This window comes from Rhinoraja longicauda, chromosome 5, assembly GCF_053455715.1.
Source record: "Rhinoraja longicauda isolate Sanriku21f chromosome 5, sRhiLon1.1, whole genome shotgun sequence".
In the NCBI taxonomy this organism is placed as follows: domain Eukaryota; kingdom Metazoa; phylum Chordata; class Chondrichthyes; order Rajiformes; family Arhynchobatidae; genus Rhinoraja; species Rhinoraja longicauda.
The window spans coordinates 44,871,985-44,896,757 of NC_135957.1; the positions used below are offsets into that span (position 1 = coordinate 44,871,985).

The following is a 24,773-nucleotide window of genomic DNA, read 5'->3' on the forward strand; positions in this document are numbered from 1 at the left end:
CTGCAGCGCCATTCCCTGAATGCACCATTCTCTGAAACTTTCATTTCCTGCCATAAAGGGCACGGAAGTAGCAGAGCTTCATTAAATGCAAACGACTAGCTTTCGTGAATAAATGCTATTCATGCTTTGATTCGATATTGGTTTCATTAATATTGCGCACCACATGTTTGTTGCATATTCACTGAAAGAGGCGTGTCACAATATATATGCTCCAATAAGCCCTCGATTCTTTCACATTCATTATGTTCTTTTTAAGTAACATTTCTCAAACAATTTAAAAATAAAAATGAGAAACATTTTCAAATGCATTAAATATATGCTTATATTCCATTTTGTAAACTACAGCTGGGAGATTGTTGATTATTTAATCAAAAATCATATGTGTGAAAATATGTTAATAGGTTTGAATGCAAATTACAACATTTTGCTTGACATCTGACCAGTCTTGGATTAATCATTCCTGTGTTTAGGGTGATGTGAATAAAATCTGAAAGACTTCTGAAAACTTTCTTAATCCTCTTAATTCTGCTGCACATGTTCTCTTTTTCATTTCTCTGTTTGTTCCCCCTTTCTCTCTATTTTATCTTTCTGCATTCACCCATTCTCATGATGGTGAGGAAGATAGATTTGTTCCTGATAAATGCAAGGTGATGCATTTGGGTAGGATGTACACAATGAATGGTAGAACCCCAGTTGTAAAGAATAGAGCAGGGGTCTCAAATTACCAGCCCGCGGGCAGCATCCAGCCTGCAAAGGGGTCCAATCCAGCCCGCGGGATGATTTGTCACCTCCCCACTCCCCATCTCCAAGGAGTGAGTGGAAGCTACGCTCATATCTGGCCACGTGGTGACGCGGGCTGGAAGGGGCCAGCGCTGGGGAAGGTGGAGAGTCTCAGCATTGTTGTGGACACCGGGAAGTGCCTGGGCTGCCGCCACAGACACCGCCACCATGTACTTGAGACCCAGGTGAGTACGTGGATAGAGGCTGGTGGGAAGTTGCCGCACTGTGAATGGGGTCGCAGCCAGCGATCCAAAATCTGAGCTGCAGGGTGGGGGCTCTGGGTTTGGGTTAAGGTTAGGTGGGATGTGAAGACGTGCTGGTAGTTATGTATGAATAAGGAAGAGAAGGGAGGTGGTGGTAAATGAAGGGTGAGCAGTTGAGGGAAGGGAGGGTTTTTAGGGATGAGGAAGGGAAGAGAGTGTGTCGATGGAGGGGAGTGGGGGACTAGGTGGTAAAGAAAGGAAGTAGGGAGGGAGGGGGTGAGGAAGAGAGCAGGTGAGAGAAGGAATGGTGTTTAGGGTTGAGGGAAGGGAGGAGATTTAGGGACGAGGTAAGGAGAGAGGATGAAGTAAGGAAGGGGAGTGGGGGAGTAGTTGGAAGGAAGGAAGTGGGGATGCGAGAAGGGACAGGCTGAGGAAAGGGAGAGGGCAGGTGAGGGAGAAGGTGAGGGTAGAGAAGGACATGGGAGGTCAGGGGAGAGGATGTGAGGGGAAGAAAGACATAAGGAGAAGGATGGGGAGAGGGGCCTTCAGGTGAGATGATGGACAGACCATCTTTCACCATGACAGGTAGCTGCTTTTTGGCTGTTCACCACCCAGCCAGCCCATTGTGGGCAAAACGTAAACACTGTAGGAAGACTGTAAGACAGGGGAACAGAATTTGGCCATTTAGCCCATCAAGTCTACTTTGCCATTCAACCATGGCTGATCTATTTTCTCTCTTAACCACATTCTATTGTCTTCTTTCTCCCTATAACCTAATCAAGACCTACCAATCCCTGCCTCAAAAATACCCAATGTTTTGGCCTCCACTGCTGTCTGTAGCAATGAATTCCACAGATTCACCTCATCTCCATTTTGAGTGTATGACTTTTATTTTGATGCTGTGACCTCTGGTCCTAGACTCTATTACTGGAAACATTATTTCCACATCCACTCTATCTAGGGCCTAGATACCAATCATAAAAGTAATGCTTGCTAGGCAATCTTCTTCATAAGAAACGAAATTCGTAAAGTGAAACACTTTGTAGTTATAGCAGTGTCTGAGACACGAGAGCCGGATGAAAAAATGAAGGCAACGAAAGCTGTGGGAGCACACTCGTGTGTGTTCGCACGTGCACAACTGATCCGGCCCGCATGAAGTCGCATTTTGCCCATTCTGGCCCATGACCTAAAATGAGTTTGACACCCCTGGAATAGAGGATTGTAGAAAATGCCAACACAAATAATTAATGTGGCAAAGGCATGCATGACGTCTTTAGATAGGGACTTAGAATATAACACACTCTGGTACAGCTTTATAAAAACATTGGCGGAAATATTGTGCATTAGGGTTAGCCACTCTACAGAAAGGATGTGATTGAACTAGGCAGGGTGCACAGGAGGTTCAGCAGAACATTGCCTGGAATGCAGTGTTTCAGAAATGAGAAGAGAATGGATAGTCTGGAAATGTTCTGCTTACAGCATAATTGGCCAGGAGGCAACCTGTTAGAGATAAACAAAATTATGAGGGACATAGATAGGATAGTTAGGAAATTTTTTGCATATCAATGGTGTTTTATACCGGCGGGTCCAGTTTATGACAGGGGATTCAAGGAGGAGGATTCGGAGAGTCCGAGGAGGACATTTTGCACCCAGAGAGTTGAGGGCAGTACATGGTGAGGGCAGGTACATTAATAAAATATAAAAAGTACAGGGATTGTACAAATTATCAACGTAGAAGGCAACAGACCAAGTTATAGTAAATGGGTGTTGTACTTGGGTACTTCATGGATACTTCATGGTAAGTTCTATATTGCACAACTCTATGGATAATTCTACAATCCAAAAATCTATCTCAGCCAGGAGATGATTGCATCTAATACTAAATGGAATGGATAATTCCAAAGATCCATATCTGTCACAGAGAATTATCTGAGTTTTTACAGACTGGCCATTTATCCCAAGATGCTGCTTCCTACTTCAACATCTTACTTGAAGCACCTCTAATACTTACACTTCAATCCCTTTCAGTAACACCTCATTCTCCTACACTCCAAAGGATACGGCCTCAATCTTCCCTCTCGGTCCCCCTCATCCTTAGAATCAAGCTGCTGAACCTTCCCTGTATTGCCTCTGAAGCAAGGAGGCACATTCATCCAAAATGTGCTGGTAACAAAGCTTTGTACGGCCGACGTCCTCCTATGCTCCATTTCTCTTGGAAAAATGGCCAACGTTTATCTTGTCCTTTTAAATACTAACTATGCCTTCGTGGTTTCTAGTACACAAACACCTGGTTTGCTTCCACATCAACATATAACAGTGTAGGAAGGGACTGTAGATGCTGGTTTAAATCGAAGATACACACAAAATGCTGGAGTAACTCAGTGGGACAGGCAGCATTTCTGGATAGAAGGAATGGGTGACGACATTTCGGGTGGAGATCCTTCTTTAGACGGTCTATCGACATATGATAGACTGCCTAGCTGCCTAGGGAAGTTATTGTGCAGTATTATAAATAACAGAATGCAGGATTTCCTTAGCAAATATAATATTCTCAGTAAAAACCAAATTGGCTTCCTTCCAAAACACCGCACCACTGACCATATCTATACCCTCCACACTCTCATTGAAAAACATATACATCAAGCAAAAAATGGAAAATTATTTGCCTGTTTTATTGACTTTAAGAAGGCATTTGACTCTATTTGGCACGAAGGGCTTTATTACAAACTTCTCCATTGTGGTATAGGAGGAAAGGTATATGACCTTATCAAATCAATGTATTTGAATAATAAATGTGGTGTCACAATTGGGGACAAATGCACTGATCTCTTCACCCAGAGAAGAGGCGTCCAGCAAGGTTGCAATCTGAGCCCTCCAAACCCAAGAGGGGAACTCAGAAAAGTGTCAGTTGGTACTGAGACTAACTACCCCTATTCATCCAAACCTAGACCAGTCTCAGATCAACACTGCTTTTCAATCACCAGTTAGAGTGAACCAAATTATTAAACAATGCAAAGAAATCTATTTGGAACATTGGGATAAAGTAACCAAAAGCCAAAGCAGATTAGAATGTTACCGTGCCCTAAAAAGAGATTATAAATTGGCAGACTATCTCTCAACTGTTAGAGATATAAAGCAGAGACAGAACCCTCACCAAGTACAGGTTAAGTGACCACCATTTGGCAGTTGAAAAAGGAAGACAGAAGAGATCTTGGCAACCAAGAGAAAATAGAACACGCGGTCACTGTTTGACAGACGAGGTTGAAACAGAGGTGCACTTCCTCTTAAACTGTAAAAAAATCGACAAAATACAGAAAATATACTTTGAAAAAATCAGTCTGGCAACCCCAGATTTTAAAGAACTAGATGATATATCAAAACTAAGAATAATCCTTGGCGAAGGAAATAGGGCACATCTTGGCGCAGAATACGTAACAGCATGCCACAACCTGAGAGACAGTGAATGACCAACATGCACACATATATTAATTGACATTAAGAAAATTAATATGGACCTGCTAAACTTGCTACCTTGCTGTACTGCTTACAACTGCAAGAACGAGTAGCAATCAATAAAAGGCTATAAATGTATTGCATGTATATATATATATACAGGGGCATATCTACCTATGCATTGTATACGTATTTATATTCATGCATTTTAAATATGTATGTTATGTTCTATACTTTGGCAATATAACGATGTATCTTATCATACCAATAAAGTTTTTTAAATTGAAAAAAATGAATTGATAGCTTCACCAATGTACAACAGAAATTCTGTTTCTCTATTCAGTACATAATCTAATTTTCCACATATTATACCTCATCTACCATCTTTTTTTCTTTCCCCTCCCATACTCTTTCTACAACATGAACTCTTTTATTTTCTTATTATTATTATTATCATTAGACCCTCCTGTGTTGTGATTGTTGAGCTGTCTGCCCTCTGTGTGTGGCGTGTGAAACTCCATGTTATTGCAGGCGCACTCACTGCCGCTGTGAGTGAGAGGGCCGGTCGGACGGAAGTGTCGAGCCGAGCCACTCCTTGCTCCTTACCCCTGGTGCGGCGACGTCACTGCCGAGCAGTGTTTTGCGATTTCAAAGGTACTGTGGCTGCGGCATTAGACCCATTATTTAATTGTAATTACGCTTTCAAACCTGCAATGGAGACTAAAGGTTTCCCCCCGCTCGCCCCGTTCTCATCCGTGGCAGGGAAGCGTCTGCCACTTGCCTTTGGTTCTGTATCTTGTGGAGGAGGCGGGTTCCTTGTTCACGCCATTTTTTTTTTATTGAAGGGACTTTAAAAAAAATAAATATGTGCTCCGAGGAAATATGATTTACATCGTGTGGGATCTTTGTGAGATAAGGGCTGGGTGTGGAAGAGAAACGCGATTTCGTTTTTTTTATAAATACGCTTTTCAGCCTCGAAAATTTGATTTTTTTTAATCACCTCTTGGACTGCGAAGCTCAGTGGTTCATTTTGATTGAAAGTTTGTCTTTTTGTCACCAGCTGCTTCCCCCCCCCCCCATAATCTGCATTGTTCCTGTGTTGTGGGGAGGAGCTGGGCAGACGTGTTTATCGTTAATCACTTTAGCTCCTATTTATCCGCAGCTTTGTTTTTGGAGGGTGGAGGGTGGTATTAAAAAAAAAAGCAAGCAATATGTCCACGACCTTGTATGGGCCAGATCCGGTAGAATTTCCAAAGGACTCATCAAATCGTTACTGAACGTTATGGTCAAGTGTACCCCAAAATGAGAATATTTCAAAGTTTTTGCATTAACGTTAACATTGCGCGAATAGCTTGCCAGTACCCATTTCTGTAACCAGATGTGGGGATCAGCTTTTAAAGTAGTTGCGTATTATCCGAGGACTATGGCCTCATTTTGTGTTGCTAAATATGGGTTTCTACATTAGGTTGAGAAGAACAAGCTGATTCCTCTGCAGTAACGTTACAATAAGCTATTTTGTATCAAGGCGTTTTCTTTCAGGAAATGTCACTTATGATTTTGTCAAATCCATTAGTTGACCCATTAGGATTTCTCTTTCACTATCTCTGCACTTGTTTGAACTCACAAAATACGCACCATTCTCTCGCTCTGAAAGCTAAGACATATTGCCAGATTTTTGTTTGTTATAACTGATAGTCTCCATCCAGAATGAGTGGCACAACTAGTAGAGCTGCTGTCTCGCAGTGTTAGGTACCTGAGCGGAGTCCTGCCCTTGGGTACTGACTATGTGGAGTTTTGCAGGTGGTCATTAATTAAGTTTTAAGGAGTGCCAATTGTGGATGGAAGGAATTGTAGATGGAAGAAACACGTGAGGCCAGGATTGCAGTGGTGTTGTGTTCTCGGGAGGCCTGGGAAGGCTGAAGGGATAAGAACTAATCACTGGGATGAAAATTTTATAATGTCGTACATGAATTAGATTTGTCAGTTATAGAATTTTTCTGATCATGTGTACTTGTACTGTTAAATCCAAGATTGTTGAAGAGATGTACCTCATTCTGAAGTAGTTCAGGCAGGAATCATTGAAATGCAAAAATAAAATTGGAATATGTATTGCTTATATAGTAGTATTAGCAGGAATGGTGCTACAATGTAATGAGAGTTCAGATTCCACCAACTGCGAATCCTTTAGTACATTACAATTTGCATTTTGAATCCATTGCAGGAAAAAAGTACTCTATTGTTGGCAAGGAAGTGACCAATCTGGCAGTGGACATGTGGTCTCAGGAAAGCAATTGGAGGGCTCCCAGAAAAGAGGTGTGAGCAAGATGAATCTTAAGCATTTTTGGGAGAGAAAATCTTTGAAACTATACACAACAAACAAATAGGAAGAGAAGTGAAATCCATTGAAAATTAATTGGAAAAAAAAATACAAAAAATGATTGTGTTTAGAGGAAAGTTTACCCAAACAAAAACTGAATAAATGTATTGGTCAGTGAAGCTACAGAAAGAAGAAATTGTCTTTAAATGGTATGTTTAACACAATCCAAATGTACTTTTAACATTATCTAACAAAATCTAAATACGACCACTTGAAGAGTGAGGCTGATAACTAAAAGCTTGGTCAAAGTAGTACGTTGAAGTTTGAGAGGCATGATGGGTTTACAAATTCTAGCAGTTATGGTCTTTGATCTGGTCATCACTGTCAATGATGGAGCAATTTAAATTTGTTGCTGATTGAATAGCCAGAATTGGGGAAGATTGTACAGGGTCATAAGCAGTGCAGAAGATCACAGGTGAGAATGTGGGAGAATTTGCAAATAAGGGGCAATTTTTAATTCAAGTTGTTGTTTGATAGGAAACAATGTACAATCAACATGCTCAGGAATGATGGGTGAACAGGAACTTTGTGCAAATTAAAATGGTTATGTTTAGCGTGATTTTGAGTTTATAGATGCCGCAGTGCTGTTGAACAAGACGAGGTTAGGCAAGAATTGGGTCCAGTGTTGCAGTGGTGAAAATAGGCACCCCTAGTCATTGGTTAATATGTGGCCCAAAGTGCTTTTTGGTATTAACTGTTCCACTCATGCAAATGGAGATTTTTGAAATACAGGATGAAAAGGAGGTAAGTGATTTTTTTTTTTTAATGTTGTTGTTCTAGGGAACTATATAGCCTGTTTAGTTCTGTTCTGTTTCTTTGTTGATACTCCGAGAATATAATATTAGTTGAATTTCTGTTTTCTGTTGGAAGTAAAAAGTGAAACTATTCATGTTGTTCAATAGAATTATTGTATCATAAGATTGTTAGATATAGGAGCAGAATTAGGCCAAAAATCATCTTTTGTTTTTCATGATAATCAGACTGTTTTGGCATCATTTGTAATTTCCAATGATTATTTCACACCCTAATAACTTTAAGGAATGAAAATCTTTCACATTCTACTTGTGTTTCTAGAACTGGTCCTAAATTTATAATCCCTTATGAAGGAGTTTCAGATCACAATGTATCATTTTAGTAAATCTTTGCATAGCTATGAACACTTGTGTTGTATCTCCCCCCCCCCCTCCCTCCCATTTATATTCCTTCAGCTGAAAATGTAGCCATTTTATTTTAAGACCCTTTAGAATTATATTCTTATTATTTACAATACTTTTTTAGTTTCTTGTGATGGCACAAAAGAACAAGATAAGCTCTGCTGTGGAGGTTTCAAGCAAGAAATTCCAAAAATCAAAGCACAAGACAAAGGCGCAAGGTAAACTGAGAATGCGATAATTTTCCATGTTGTTTCATTAAACACTGAGTTTTAAACTTATTATTTTCAAGAAAAATAACTTTGAATATACTTTGAGTATCTTTGAACCCAGCATTGAAGCTAAATTTTGGACATGTGGTTTGGTGCAACATGTGGATGCTACTCTGTTGCATGGTTGACATTAGCACTTAGTCAAATCCTCTGCTCATAAATACTCAACCTAACATTTTTTAAATTTGTCGTCATCTTAGAGTTTTTTGCTTTATTTGGAATGTATGACATAAAGACATAAAGACCCAACAGTAAAGTTTGAAACAATTAAGTAATGATTTGAACAAATAACTCTGCTAGTCTGACTGAGAAACAGATACATTTAAAACAATGTTCAGCTTATCCACCTTAGAACCATATGAAAGGTAAAAACAATTGTTTTAAATCTGTCTTACTTTAGTTTTTAAATGCTTTTTATAGTAAAGCTTAGTCAGGTGTAGTAGTGTTTCCACTTGTGAGATGGAAGCTCTTCTTTATGCCAGATACGCAATAGATAAGTCTCTGTACATTACACCATGCTTTGAAAATTACATATTGTTGATAGATTCAAAGCTATTTTGAGATGCAATAGCACAGCATGCTATCCACTTGTGCCTGTGCAGACTCTTGACAGCTTTCAAGAATTCTATTCTAACTTTGTGGTGTATGCAAGTGGGCGGCCTCCAGCTGGGATAGATCCTGAGGGCTCCAGTCGCAGGGCCAAGACTTACCATCTCTGAACTGGCCGACTTTGGGAGGCTGCAGCTTTACCTCCGGAGGCTCGGCCACGGGCCCTGTGGACTGCAACATCATGAGCTTGCAGGTCCCGGGCTGGCGACCGGCTCCAGCCGTGGCGGCTTCGACCACCCCGTCGGAAGGCTTGATCGACCCGCTTGCAGAACCGTGGCCCGGCGCGGCTCGGCCGCGGGGCCTTCCATCGCCCGGCGCGGCTCGGCCGCGGGGCCTTCCGGCGCAACTCGCCCGTGGGACTTTTCGTCGCGAGGCTCGGCCGCAGGACTTTTCATCGCCCTGCGTGGTTCGGCCGCGGGACCTTCCATCTCCTTGCGGGGGCTCCGCAAGTCGGGAGCCTCGGCAGAAGTCGAACTATCTGTCCGTGGGAGAAGCATGGGGGAAGAGAGAAGAATTTTCTTGCCTTCCATCACAATGATGGGGTGCCTGGAGGAGTCACTGTGATGGATGTTTGTGTTAAAATTGTGTGTCATGTCTTTTATGTCTACTGTTGTGGCTGCGTGGCAAATGATTTTCGTTCAATTCATTTTGAATGACAATAAAGGCTTATTAATATTATTATTATTATAATGCAAAACAATAGCAGGCAAGGCTAGCAGCATAATCAAGGATGAATTGCACCCTGGCCACTCCCTTTTCTCCCCTTTCCCATCGGGCAAAATGTATAGAAATGTGAAAACGCACACCTTCAGATTCGGGGACAGTTTCTTCCCAGCTATTATAGGGCAATTGAACCACAACTGGAGAGCAGTCCTAGACTACTGTCCACCTCATTGGTGATCCTTGGACTATCTTTGATTGGACTTTACTGGCTTTATCTTGCACTGAACGTTATTCCCTTATGTATCTGTACAATATGAATGGCTCAATTGTAGTCATGTATTATCTTTCCACTGACTAGTTAGCAAGCAACAAAAGCTTTTCACTGTACCTCAGTACGCATGACAATAAACTAAACTGAACTGAGGAAACATGGATTCCTGGCAACTATGGATGACCAAGCTAAAATGAGAAAATATAGTCCTGAACATTTAATGTTTCTCAGCCATCGTTCTTTTCCAAGAATGTCTTAAAGTGGTAATTTCACTGTGAAAGTTGTCCATGAACTCCACGTGTTAATTCTGAATTTCCTACCTACATCTATCAACACCATTTAACAAATCCAAAAATGTACTTTTTTTTTAAAGCACCGTTATCATTTAACTTGGACCTAAATTTGAATGGAAAGGGGGAACACTGTCATTAAAATCAATTTGGTGAATAACAAACTGTAGGAAAGTTGTAGAGTAGTAATCTTTCAGATTCTGAAAAGGTTTCATCATGTGCACCAGGGTGTAATGAAATACCTTGTTCACATGAAGCTCACAGAATAGTGTACATACAATAATGGTAAATACAATAATCTCCATTGTGATTCATGCACAAACCATTCACTGTAGCTGTCAGGACCTTCTAAGTATTTGACCTGGAAGTTTTTGTGAGAATGCAATGTAATATAAGGCAGAATTTATTTTTCCACAAATATCTTTTTAATATATTTCTGGTTTCGGTTTGAGTTTCAATCACTTTTTTATTTTGCATTCACTAAATCTCGTTTGTGCCTCCTTTTCAGAAACACAAGAGTATTGTCAAAATGCACTGCTGGACTGTAGAAAGGGAATGATTGACATTTAGATGTGTTTTCAATGTGTATGAATACTTTAGTTTCATATTGTGGGTTGCTGTTATTGAAATAATGTTAGATCTGTGAGCTCTGAGGTGCCTGAACAGCCCTAGATGGTATACACAGACACAGCCACCCAAGGAACATCAGGTATTTGATTGGTGGATGAGTAGTGCTCCCCTTTTTGCGCTTTTTCTCTGTGTCTTCCTGTGGAAGAGCGAGGTGCTCTATGTTTTCCTGGTGCTCTTTCTCCATTCTCAATAGTCGGGTACCAGGAATTTCAACATCAACAAGAGGATGTTACATTTCAGTTCAAAAACACTTCCTTCTGGAAATCTCTTCTTGAGACTAAAAGGTCAATGTGGTTGTTTGTTTTGGGAATCAAATATTCAGTATGCCCTACCCATTAAAGATGAACCTGCTCAGAGCTTCATTGCTGGAGATGTTGGTCTGGGAGAGGGTACTGATGTTGGTACATCTTCCCTACCAATGAATTTTTAAGGAGTTTCCAGAGATTCCTCTCCAAAACTACATCAGTTGCTACAAAAGGTTGTCCATGGATTTGAAGTATTGGGGAGAGCAGGAAACACAGCTACTCAGTATGCCATGAGTTTAATCTTGAATTTGAGGTCTTCGTCTTCGATTGATCTTTATTCAGCCAGCCAAAGCCTGCTGCGAATGATGATGAATTTCGTCGTTAATGTTTGCCTATGTTGGCATAGATATGAAGAGTGATTAATGTTTTCCAGTATCGCTGTAAATTTTGATTGCTAGGGGGCAGTGTTGTGCAATGGAGAAAGGCAGGTAAAATATCCCTGATTTCCAGATGCTTGGTGTAAGACCAATCCTATGTGAAAGAGTAAGCGGTGACTTGGAGGTCAGGTATCATCTGTGTACTGTAAACTTATGGTGGAAGTTGGGATGATCTTTGTTCTTAAGTGGAATTGACAAAAGGATATTAGCTTGGAGGGAGGTGCTGAGGGAAAGGAGGGGTACATTCGTAAGAGATGGGAGTAGGCAAAAGTATGAACATACTTTTAAATGTGAGAATGGAGAATGTGGGTAAGAGAGGATATGTGGATATTGTGTCCATGATGTCCATGTCCCAAGGTCATGTAGCAAGACCCATTCTCAAATTAGCTTAGACTTCCTTGTTGTTACATCAAGAACTCAATCTGTCAATGACCGCAAAGCTCCAGGGTCGGATGGTATTCCGGGGCGGGCCCTCAGAGCGAGTGCTGATCAACTGGCAGAGGTGTTCACCAACATCTTCAATCTCTCTCTGAGTCAGTCTGTGGTTCCCACCTCCTTCAAAGCATCCATCATCGTTCCTGTTCCAAAGAAACCAGTAACCTCCTGTTTAAATGACTACCGTCCTGTCGCACTGACATCAGTCATCATGAAGTGCTTCGAGCGACTAGTCAAAACTCACATCTGCTCCTCTCTCCCTGACACCTTGGACCCTCTTCAGTTTGCATATAGGCAAAACAGGGCCACGGACGATGCCATCGCCATTGCAATACATGCTGCGCTCATACTGGCAACTGTCTCCCGGCCATTCAGGACATTTTCTACCGGCGGTGCCTGTGGAACGCACGCAGCATCATCAAGGACCACAGCCACCCAGCACGCAGGCTGTTCTCCTTGTTACCGTCAGGCAGACGATACAGGAGTATGGCTGCGCGTACCACCAGACTTAAGAACAGTTTCTACTATCAGGCCATCAGGCTTCTGAACTCATAAACACATTTCAAATCATATATGTTGATTATTTTTAATATTGTCTTTTTACCTATTTTTTATATTGTCTTTTTACCTTACTGATATCATTTTTTTAAATCTTATTTATCCTTGGAATATTACTGCTGAGGTGACCTGTTGTCTTGTCAAATACATTTCATTGTACCGTTGATCCTGTGCAAACCTACATATGACAAATAAAAATTTATTATTATTATTTATTATTATGTGTTAGCTGATATATGACAACCCATTCATGATATAATAAATTATTGACTAGTTTGTTCCATTCCTTGTTGCTACAGATACTTTATTTTTAATTGATTGTAACCCAAAGAGTGCTAATGTGCTAATGTACTGGGTATAGTTTTTTGAAGAACAATGCAGTATGTTCATATTTTTCCTTTGCTAATCATTTCTCAGATTTACAGTTCTTGTTACTTATGTCCTTTCTTATTTTTAATGCTAACAATTGTAGGTGAATTCATAATCTATTGTGCCTGATATAACTAGATTTCTAAAACGTATCTTTACTTGTTCATTGTAAGGAAGTAAAAAGGCTCGGAGTGAAGAGAAAGTGACAGCAAAAAATAAAAATTTGGAATTTCAGGTAAGAATTAATTTTCTCTTCATTATCAGTCACATAAGTCAATATTCCTTCCCCACGCCACCCAGATTACAGCAACAGAGTAGGGCCATTGTTCAGTGTTTCCTCTTACTTAAGAACTTTTTTCTGTAATGGAGAAATCTCTAATAATAATGCTCTAGAAATGATTGTCATAAATGCATTAAGTTTTATAAGCCTGGTTTTTAAAATTTGTATCCAACAAACATTGTTTTATTTGTTAAATTTTGCAGTTTATATTTTCACCTTGTGCACGTCAAACTCGTTTCCTTAGGTAATTATACGCCTGAAGTCAGCTTGAATATGATTATCAAATTGCATTTTTTTGATACTGTAGGAACAGCAGTGAATGTAAAACAGCAGAATGGTGCAAATATTGAAATGCAATCTGAAATAGTGCAAAAAAATGGAATTACCAAATGAGTAGAATTTAGAGTAGGAATACATTGTGGCAACTCCAGTAAGGGGCTGTAAAAGAGGTGATTGGTTCAGGAGTCCAATAGCAGTGGGGAAGAAGCTGATGTTAAGCCTACATATCCAGGCTTTCAATATCTTGTATCTTCTCTCAGAAATTAGGACAGAAAAGGGAATGACCAGGATGGTAGGAAAACCTGATAATATCTCCAGCTTTCTTGATGCAATGCACCATGTTGGACTGGATAGAAGGAAGTGATGACTGGATTGTATTCACCACTCTGCAGGTTTAGGCAGACAAGAGCAAAGCAGTTGCCATACCAAACTGAGATGCATCCTGTAAAATACTTTCTACGGCGTATCTATAGAAGTTCGAGAGTATCCTTGTGAACATGCTGAATATTCTCAATCTTCACCAGTTGTTCTTGATTCTTCTACTGATCCCCTTCCCATTTTTAAATATCCAATTGTTGCAGTATTTGTGACTTTGCATCAGCAACAAACTAAGCAAATGTTATTTTGTTATTAAGAGTCAAGAAGCCTCTTAAAGAGATGTACAAAATCTTGAGAGGAATTGAATGGGTAAATGCAGAGTAGGGGAATCGAGAACCAGGGGACATAGGTTTAGGGTGAGGGGGGAAAAGACTTATTTGGAACCTGAGGTAACTTTTTTTACACACAAAAAATGGTGGGTGTATGGAACGAGCTGCCGACGTGTAAGAAACATTTGGACAGATACGTGGAGAGGACATGTATAGAGGGATATGGACCAAAAGCAGGCAGGTGGGACTAGTATAGGTGGGGCATGTTGGTTGGCGTGGGCATGTTGGTTGGTGTAAGCAAGTTGGGCTGAAGGGCCTATTTCCACATTGTATGACTAAGTTAAATTGTGAAAATATCAATTTGTGCAATGAGGCATAAAGGAACAGGATTGTGTGAAGTCATTTGTTTTAAGACATGTTTACTAAGTTACTGAATTAAAAACTCATTTATTAATAATTCGGAGAAGATCACTTTTAACTTCCCCAACTGGGAGATGTGCTGTTGAATTAGTTTCCTGCCCGATATAAAATTTGACCCATTTCATCTAAAAAAAATCAGGCAAGAGATTCTTCATCAGCTGGAAAACCTTCTCACCTTTGACTGTGTAGTGCACAGTATGTTGGGAAATCTGTCCTTGTTCAATATTTCAGTTTTCAATAATATGTTAGGATACACATCTTGGAACTTCTTTAAGCACAGTATATGTTATGCGCAGTGAAAGGTTAACTAAAACCAACGATTGTATTTTTTGTGATGAACATGACTGACCTGATGTACTAAATTCTTAAACTAAATTACATTAATGAACCTCAGAAATCTGGTGGAATTCAAAAAAAAAATTTCCTGAAGTATAATGCATTTGTAATGGAGAGTGAATAGCCAATTCCATTCTAATTTCTACAGAGTATTATAACTGTGCAATAATAACAACTTGAAGCTTTTCTTTTCAGAGTACTGAACCTCCTGAAAAAGACTTGGAACCAAGAATTCAAAAGATAAAGATCACTTTGGGAGATGAGAAGTGTGTACAACTTAAATTGAATAATCTGTTTTTGGTTAAATACTGAAGTAGGAAGTTTTATATTTGTCTTTTGATAATATTTTTTCTTAGTTTATCTGGCCAATTATTTGCTTTTCCAGTGAATTTTGGCAACACAATCAGAAGTGACTTGAATAGAAACAGAAACATAGAAAATAGGTGCAGGAGGAGGCCATTTGGCCCTTCGAGCCAGCTCCGCCATTCATTGTGATCATGGCTGATCATCCACAATCAGTAACCTGTGCCCGCTTTCTCCCCATATCCCTTGATTCCACTAGTCCCTAGAGCTCTATCTAACTCTCTTTTAAATGTATCCAGTGAATTGGTCTCCACTGCCTTCTGTGGCAGAGAATTCCACAAATTCACAACTCTCTGGGTGAAAAAGTTTCTTCTCACCTCAGTTTTATAAATAAGTGTGTTTTAATAAATAAGAATGTTTTATACATAAGCGTGTTGTTTTTATCAGGAATGTATTTCCTGAAACAATGGTGGAAACATTTGAACTAGTAAGATTGAAAATAGTAGCAAAATGTGATTATTTAGAAAACTCAACAGCTGGTGCAGGTAAAATAAGGTGAATGACTTCTGCCTTCGATAATATTCTATAATAACTAAATATCTTGCACTTTTGTGGTCCCCTTTCAAGAAATAAATCCAGCATGTTATTGAACAAAGTATATGGACATAGAAATAGACCTGAATTCCATATGGATTTTTGCCGTTGTTTGCTTCTGACCCTATCAGCATGTCCATAGATGCCCTCTTCTCACATGTCATCAGCTGTATCCTCCTAAATTCCATCTAGATTTTTTTCTCACTGTTATAATAGTGAATTGCCTTTCTAACCATCATCCAGAAAAAGCATTTCTCATTCATTCCCTATTTGATTTAACGTTTTATTATTGACCCTATTTTTGATTTTGCCCTGCAAAGGTTCATTTCATTTTAAAATAGATTGTGAGGATCCAGTGATGTTTAATTGCGTTTCGCCCCTCTTTGCTCCATAACCATTAGTCATCTCTTTTGTACTTGTATGCAGTATTTTAATGGGCATTTTCACTGTAACTGACGTTACAAATGCACAATTTTTGACACCTTAATTCTATTGTAGCTAAGTAATTAAGAATGATTGGGGTATCTCCTCGGTATAGTTATGAGCTATTTATATTGAAGGAATGGGTGGTAAGTTTTTCACCCTAACTATATTTATTCTCTAGCAGTGAGTAAAAACGTGTCAGTAGCTGACGTTACGCAGAAAGGACACAAAAAAACTAGGTGCAGGATCATTTTCTGATATCTCATGTCCCTGAAATGTTGGAATGATGAGGTTTATGTGGCAGTATTATTGGGTTATGGAGTACAGGTGTGCAAGATAAGAAGACATTTAGCCACTTTCATTTAAATTTTTTACCACTTTAATGTGAACATGTCGGTAACTGATGTTACGTAACTGACGTTGCCTTTTGCCATACAGTTTTCTTAGAATTTAATTGTGTGTGTAAGAAGATAAAAACATGCAAAAAAACAACCATCGTATTTGATAATGCTAAAACATATGTCTGTTACAGATTGCCATTCATGAATTTACTGTCTTGAATTCTTAACTCCAGGGATGCTTAATGCACCTTTGAAATGAAGGACATTTTTTGTCATGTTTGCCTTGCTATAATATTTTTATGTTGAGCTATTAAAAGAGAAGCGTCCACGTGCGTTGACTACTGTCGGTGCTGGACGTTTTCTCATAACATAACATAACATAACATAACAACACTTTATTGTCACTCGGCACAACACCGAGCGAAATTTCAGCAGTCACACAAAATACAGCAAAAAGAAAAGAACACAGGACACCCGACCCCAACACAAACATCCATCACAGTGACTCCAAACACCCCCTCACTGTGATGGAGGCAACAAAACTTCCCCTCTCTTCCCCCCGCACCCACGGACAGGCAGCTCGACCCCTACCGAGGCAAACGACACGCACAGCCCCCGCAAGGGGATGGAAGGCCCCCCGGCCGAGCCGCCCCGGGCACCGAAACGTCCCGCGGCCACACCGGGCGATGTTAAGTCCAACGGCCGAGCCGCACCGGGCACTGAAACGTCCCGCGGCCGAACAGCGCTGACGATGTTAAGTCCAGCGGCCAAGCCGCACCGGGCACTGAAACGTCCCGCGGCCACACCGGGCGATGTTAAGTCCAGCGGCCAAGCCGCACCGGGCATTGAAACGTCCCGCGGCCGAGCCGCACCGGGCACTGAAACGTCCCGCGGCCACACCGGGCACTGAAACGTCCCGCGGCCACACCGGGCGATGTTAAGTCCAGCGGCCGAGCCGCACCGGGCACTGAAACGTCCCGCGGCCGAGCCGCACCGGGCACTGAAACGTCCCGCGGCCGCACCGGGCGATGTTAAGTCCAGCGGCCGAGCCGCACCGGGCACTGAAACGTCCCGCGGCCGAGCTGCGCCGGCAATGTTAAGGCCCGCAGCCGAGCCGCACCGGGCACTGAAACGTCCCGCAGCCGAGCTGCGCCGGCAATGTTAAGGCCCGCAGCCGAGCCGCGCCCCGGGGAAGAGACCTAATAAAATAAAGGTTTCCCCCCGCCCCACCCCCCCACCCCACCCCACACCCCCACCACACATACACAGCCAAAAACAGAAACAAAAACCATCCCAACACCGACACAAACAAAAAAAAAGAAAAAAAGACAACAGATTGCCAGAGAGCCGCAGCCGTTAGGCGCAGCCAACTCCTCCCAATGATTTTGTCTGTGGTAGAAGATATCTTCATTTTGGGGCCACTTCCAAAACTTGCCAGTTGGTACCATGCCAGGCACATGATACCGATCCCACAACCTTTCTCACTTCCCCAGGATAGAATATACCATCATACTCCACCTCCACCCAGTCACCATCTTTAAAATCTGATTCCCGTGTTGATGAATACACATCGATGCTGATAGACCTGCTTGCTTCCTGTCCACCCTGCCTAGTGGTGCTGATTGCTGCCTTTCCACACAGGCTAGTGGAGCTGGTTGCTGCCTTTCTAGCCCGGCTAGTGGAGCTGATTCCTGCTTTTCCACCCCGGCTAGTGGAACTGGTAGCAGCCTGTCCACCCTGGTTAGTGGAGCTGGTTCCCACTTGTCTATCCTGGCTAGTGGAGTTGGTTGCTGCCTGTCCACTCTGGCTAGTGGAGCTGGCTGCTGCCTGACCACGGTGGCTGATTAAAGTAGTTGCTGCCTTTTCATCAGTCACAGCAATGTGGTGGACCTTTGACATACCAGTGGTTTTCGGTGCATTTGTGAAGACTTGTCCAAATGGTTCTCCACGGTGTGCAACCTCCTCTTCTGTCATGTGATACACTGAGATTTTCATGTTTTCTGTGCCTTTTGTAAATTCTTGAGCATTGTTGACATGACTTCATCTTGTTCCACATAAAACCCTTAACACTTCCACCAATTCCATCAACCACGCCCTTTCCATGGCTTGTAGCAAAGAAATGCTAGTCAAGCTTCTTGCCATGCTTTACTGCAACTGCTACTAATGCTGCAGCCATGAAGCGGTTTTTAAATTGTGATGATGGACCATCAGACCAAATAGATACTCGACTCATTTCAGCAGGAACATCTTCAAGCACCTTGGCAATGTAAGGTACAATTGTCTCCTTTGTGTGTACCAAGTTGTCAGAAATGATGACACCTGAAAAAAAAGGATCGTGAATGCCATGCTGCTGACATAAATATGCTGACCTGGGTCTGTTGCCAATGGGCGCTTTGTATCTCATCTTGCTGTATGCACATATAATTCTCTGCAAAATCTACCTGAATGAGGGCATGCAGCGGATCATACATTGGAGATGTTGCTCGTTCTTTCATCTCTTTCCAGGCCTGTGATTGGCATCTTTGAACATAGCTATGCTCGACCAACTGTGGAACGAGATCAGTAATGCACTGATGTAGTTCATGAGATCTGCCTTCTTCTTTACACTTGTTGAGCCTACCATGGTCATCAGCTCTCCACACACACCAACGTGTCATGACAGTATCCTTCATGGGGTACCGAGTTTTGAATCCGTTACCATCTTTGCATTGTTCACACTCGTTGAGTTTACAGCATTTGGATCCAGGAGTACAGATTATGGTGTCTACAAACTGATGATTGTACATGGGAAGAGAAGCATCACCTTTGTTCAAGGCATTTATTGCCATTGAGAAACTTTCGTAATAATGACAAAGACAAAGGCACACATTATGCGGCAACAATTTGCTCAGCAGCACATGTTGTGGTCACAACAGAGTAAATTTGGTCTTTCCAACTCTGGCATCAGGATATTCTTCTTTGAACAGAGCATAGGACTTCCTGATTGATGATGTCAGGTGCCTGATCTGCTTCTTTTCTTTGGTTACATCTTCACTTCTCAGTTATAACATCTTTTCTTCCTGGAGCTTGTCTGCTGACATCATCTCTCTCATAAAAATTCGCAATGAGCTTGATCGTGTCGTCAGACAATGCTGACCTTGTGGAGGGTGATGAAAAGGACTACTGGCAACTCACCATCTTTTGTCAGATGAGATTCATACAATGTATTATTGCCTCCTTCCGACGTGGAGTGCTTGGGAGAGCTCTTTGGGCTTTTGCCAATGCTTCAGGGCTGGCACTAATTGTACCCCTTGAAAGTGATTGCTGCCCTCTAGTGAGAGGATGAAGCCAATTATTTTTAATAAAAAGCTATGTATACCTGGTAACTGACTTTACTCAGTGGTAACTGGCATTACGGTAACTGAAGTTACACATTTGAATGAGTCAATCAAGACTTAAGGGTATCTTTATTACCCATGATTTTAGGCTGGAAAGCAATTTTGGCCACAGAGCAAAAGTATCAGGCAGCATTAAATATATCAACATTACTGTAAAAAGGAATAAAGATATATAAATGTTTCCAGTAACTGATGTTACATCATTCTGGGTAAATCTTATCAAGGTTTTTGTAGATCAATGAATGAAATCAGCAATTTTTTTCTTTTGATTTGATAAAGTGTTAATCAAATAAACTGAACCATGTGAAAGAAATTAATCAGATAAATGGGCTTACAGGGATACAGAAAGCAGATTGTATGTCAATGCATTGTTTTATACTTTCAGATTATGTGCCTAATTTGGCAGGCATTTTGGAAATCCAAATGTCTGCCATTGATGAAAATAATTTTGATTTTGAAAGCTTCAACTTATGTACTTTTCACCTAAATGAGGCATTTAACCCAAATGGCAATTTCAAATTTTGGCATCTGTGTCCCACTTTTCGTGAAAATGCACATACGATGGTTGAATCATAAACGAATCACACAGTTTACTCACACTTTTTTTACCAGGGACAAACAATACAAAAGCAACTTTGTTTCCAAGGACAGCAATGAGGAATCTTTCAGTGATGTTTCATCTTCAACGTCAGAAGATAAGGTCAATGGCGAGGATGATGGGCAGTTGTCAATTCGAAAGCCAAGATACTGGTTGGAGATGAAGGGAATGGAGGCTGATGTGGAAGGTTGCAAGCATAAAGGGAAAGGTAAATTGTGTAGTTTATAGATAGCTAATAACTGATCGCATACTCCGAAAATAGGTAAGTTAATATGGATTAGAATTGTTAAGGTAAAGGTTATGTTGCACGCAATGAGTAGCCATGACATCAAATTGACCCTGTGTTAAACTGCATAATCTTAACTACAGAAAAACATATTCAATTTTATCATCTGCATTCTTAATTATCAAAGGGTGATTTGGGTACAGTTGAAGGTAGTTTACATAACTAATGTTCATTTGCACAATATGAACCAATATTTAAAAGGTTTTCTGTATTCCAAAACAAGGAGAAATCAGCAATTTTTCTGGGTATACAAAACAAGCTCTCCTAACAGCTATTAGTCTGGGCATAAGAACGTTGTGGTTCTAACCTTTTAAGTATATCTTTTTGAAATACAATCTCAATGTATCGGCATATTCTGGAACAATGCTTAACAGATAAAAGTATGCAGAAAATATAGGTATATGCTGACATAGTGGTTAAATTATTGGACTAACATCCAGCAGTCTTGGAAGTGTGATCAAAAGACAGATTCATACAAGCTGGATGATTTATTCAGCTTTTGTTTTACATTAATTGAAAATTAAAAGCTTGAATGCTTCTGGTGGCCATAAAGTTACCTGATTCTTGTGGAACCCAAGTGGTTCAATGATTTCTTTGAGGAATGGGAATCAACCATCTTTGCCACATGTACTGCAGATCCACTAACATGGTTACTCTTGGCTTTCCTCCGAGGTAACCCTGCAAGATTCTTTCAGCTCTGCTTACTGGCTTAATGGATAGGTCAGGGAAAACCTTTCATAGCAGATAATTATTGCTTCATTTAATACATGTCTTATGTTTTCTTATATAATTGTTTGCTGATTTGTTATTCTGCAGACAATTCCTTTAATTTCTTTATACTAAACGTGAGTAAAAACAGTGGATATTATATTTCCCCAGTACCTGTTGGTTCTGACTATACCTTGCACACGTACAGAAAATAGAGTTGCATGTATATTTTTGTTTTTTGTCGTTTTCTTTTAGCAGCTCAATAGATTTATATATTTCTAAAATAAAGATAACCTTCAAATGTTAAACTTGTTATCTTTACAATAGAACGTAAAGCTGTGCAGAAGAAAAGAAAGATGAATACTGCTGATACTGATGAAGAGAATGATGAATCTTCTCGGAAAGGAAGAAAGCTTACAGGTATAAAAAATGTGCATCAGAAATATTTTGAAATGTTCTCATAGCAGTTATTTCTGGTGCTTTATTCATGCTTAATTAAGCCTTGACATGTGTGCGTTTGCAAAGGATTGTTGTTTAGATTTACACATTAATTTTGAAGTTTAGATTAGCTGTCACTGGCATCTGATCTAGATTATGACCCTCTAGAGGATGTATGTAACATATGCGTGGTTCAAACTTGAACTATAAGTTAGGAAATGGTAAAAGAATCTTGTATAGAAAGTGAAAATGATTTGAGGAATAAAACAAGGAGTTGACAGAAAAATAATTAAAAAATATATATTTAAATCTCTCACGTGGATTGAAGTTCTGGAAAAATTGGACTCCAGCTTGTAAAAATTATATTTTCAATTCCAAAAAGGTATTCTGCCTCAGAAGGCAGTGGAGGCCAATTCTCTGGATGTTTTCAAGAGAGAGTTAGAGACTCTTAATGATGGCAGAGTCAGGGGATATGGGGAGAAGGCAGGAACGGGGTGCTGATTGTGCCTTGATCACGGTGAAGCGGTGCTGGCTCGAAGGGCCGAATGGCCTACTCCTGCGTCTATTGTCGATTGTATTCAGTTACAATTAAATACACCATTATAGATTTGCCTGCCGAAATGCACCAGTGTCTAGCTCCTTTTGGAGTATTTAATTTGTAAGTATTGTGAAAGTTAGTCACTTTCTGTATTAAACATATGGAAGGAAGCCACATAGAGAACTCTGGTATAACTCAAAAATCAGAACTCCAACCATAAACATGGTTGCATATGTCCAGTGTAAACTAATGGTATGGTTGCCCATTTTTCTTGCAAATGTACAAACCTTTATTTATTACACCTGATTGGTGCAGTACCTTCTCCCCCCCCCCCCCCCCCCCCCTCCCCTAAAATGGAGCCAAAAATTGTTGTGTTATCGTGTACCGTTTTGGCTGTAGTTCAGGAACAAACAAACAAACAAGAGTTTTAGTATATAGATGGGCCAAAAGCAAGCAGGCAGGTGGGACTAGTGTAGATGGGATATGTTGGCCAGTGTGGGCAAGTTGAGTCGAAGGGCATGTTTCCACGCTGTAAGACTGACTCTATGACTCTAACATGCTTTATAAAGTAGCATCGGCTCTCTTGTGTCAAAAAAAAAATTCTCATTGTTTTGTAACCCTACAATAAGGCAGGAATAAATGTGAGAATTCTTAGCAACCATAGAACATTCAAAGTGTCATAATCCTCTGGAAGGACAGTTATTGTTATAATGGATATTTAATAGCCGGCCCGTGCATGGTAAAATCACAAACAGCAATGAGATGAAGATTTGTGTTAATGGTCTGATTGAAAGTTAGATAGCATACACTGGTAACATCCCCTGTCCCTACAAAGAGTAAATGATGTGAGCTCTTTTATACCCATTTGGGAAAGACAAATCACATTTTTTTTGCTTTAATTTCAATAGTGAATCAACAGGAAATTTCGAATTATAGACCATTCGCAAAGGAGCATGTTAACTTGGGCAGGAACATGTTGATTTGTATGTTCAAAATTGTGCATGTGTAAGTTTTGCAAGTTGCTGTCTGATTATATTTTTATAAAATTAAGTACTTGTTCTTTCTGGTGTTTTGTGATGCAAAACCTAGGCCTTTGTTAACTGTGTTTTTGGTACCTGATGGAATTGTTTTATGAAATAATAAGCTGACCTGTTTTTCAGTGATGCTCCATTAATGCCATAATATTAATGCATTTAGAACATTTGTATACAGCACCTGTGTGGATTTATATGCTATATGTCTATGGAACTGATGCATTACATTGCTGAGAACTAAATCTGGTCTCTGTATCTTCTCCTTTGCTCTACCTATTGTACTTGAGTTTGACTTGATTGTATTGATTGTATCTATGCACAGTATATCTGTTCTGTTTGAATAGCATGCAAAATAAAACCTTTCACTGTACACGTGACAATAATAAACCTAAATCAATGTCTATTTGTGGTAGTGTTAGAATATTAAGCCTGATGTAGATTGTTTTTCAATTGATACTCTTTTTATTTACAGTAACAAGCACGTATTCTAAAAAACAAAGGTCCTTTAAAGTCAATGCCAAAGTGCAGCGTCCAAAATCTGGAAAACGTTCTCGGTACGTGAGAAAGGAACCTCCTTCGTATGCAGCAGGTATGAGGTAAATGCTGCTGTGTTGAAATTAACATAGTTGCAGGACTTTCTCTGGTATTTTTAGATATTCTTGCCATGTTATATATTTCTCATAGGAATGTTTATAGATAAAGGAATTAGTTGAGATTTTGTAGCTAGGCAGTGGTATTATGAGGTAACATGATTGATGATGGAGATTTCTTACAACATTTGTTTCACTTTGTATAAGAAAGCTTATTCAATCCAGTTCATTTGTTTTAGTAATCTCAATGTTAAGGCATGTATTTGAAAACTACATTTATCCAGATGATTCTGATTAATCCATTACGGAAATTTAGGTTTGCAGAAGGGTTTGATCCAGTGTGTCTGAGCTGCTTATTACTATTACTATTCCAAAAGGAATCCTACTGCTCTTTGATCTTTCCTTGGCTCTGTACTTTTAAAAAAGTTTATGTAATTTGATGCTATCGGTCTATCTTCAACTTGGTTAAAATATCAAACCATGCTCTCAATAACGATCAGTGGAAAAACATTTATTTCAAAAAAAATTCTGCCTCTGCATTTTTTGTAATCGTTTTAATTGACGAACCTTTCTTACTGACCACCAGTCAGATAAAATTTGGAGAAATATTTTAATCCTGGCAAATATTGGGGGTTTCTATTCCATACTGGTGAATTAATACTGAATGAGCTGAACACAGATTTATAGCAGAGCCGTTAATTAAATGGTGCAGTTATGCTTTGATTTAATGACAGACTGGGAATGCTGAAATGCTTGGTTTGCTCTGCCATGGGACTCCATATGTTCTCTAGCAGTGAGCCTAAGCAAATCTCCTTTTTGATCCAATGTTATAGGAGCT

The 24,773-nt window shown here is 40.1% G+C and overlaps 1 protein-coding gene across 2 annotated transcripts in view; it reads left to right on the forward strand.

The window, feature by feature from the left end:
- The first annotated feature begins 4,972 nt into the window (after positions 1-4,972).
- znf512 (zinc finger protein 512) overlaps positions 4,973-24,773 on the forward strand; it is a 39,486-nt gene continuing 19,685 nt past the window's right edge. For both annotated transcript variants that reach the window (XM_078399410.1, XM_078399411.1), the window contains exons 1-7: positions 4,973-5,090; positions 8,092-8,185; positions 12,917-12,978; positions 14,901-14,971; positions 20,356-20,549; positions 21,663-21,755; positions 23,818-23,934. In XM_078399410.1, coding sequence (XP_078255536.1) covers positions 8,101-8,185; positions 12,917-12,978; positions 14,901-14,971; positions 20,356-20,549; positions 21,663-21,755; positions 23,818-23,934 — 622 coding nt within the window. In that variant the 5' untranslated portion in view covers positions 4,973-5,090; positions 8,092-8,100. The remainder of the gene's footprint in view (positions 5,091-8,091; positions 8,186-12,916; positions 12,979-14,900; positions 14,972-20,355; positions 20,550-21,662; positions 21,756-23,817; positions 23,935-24,773) is intronic.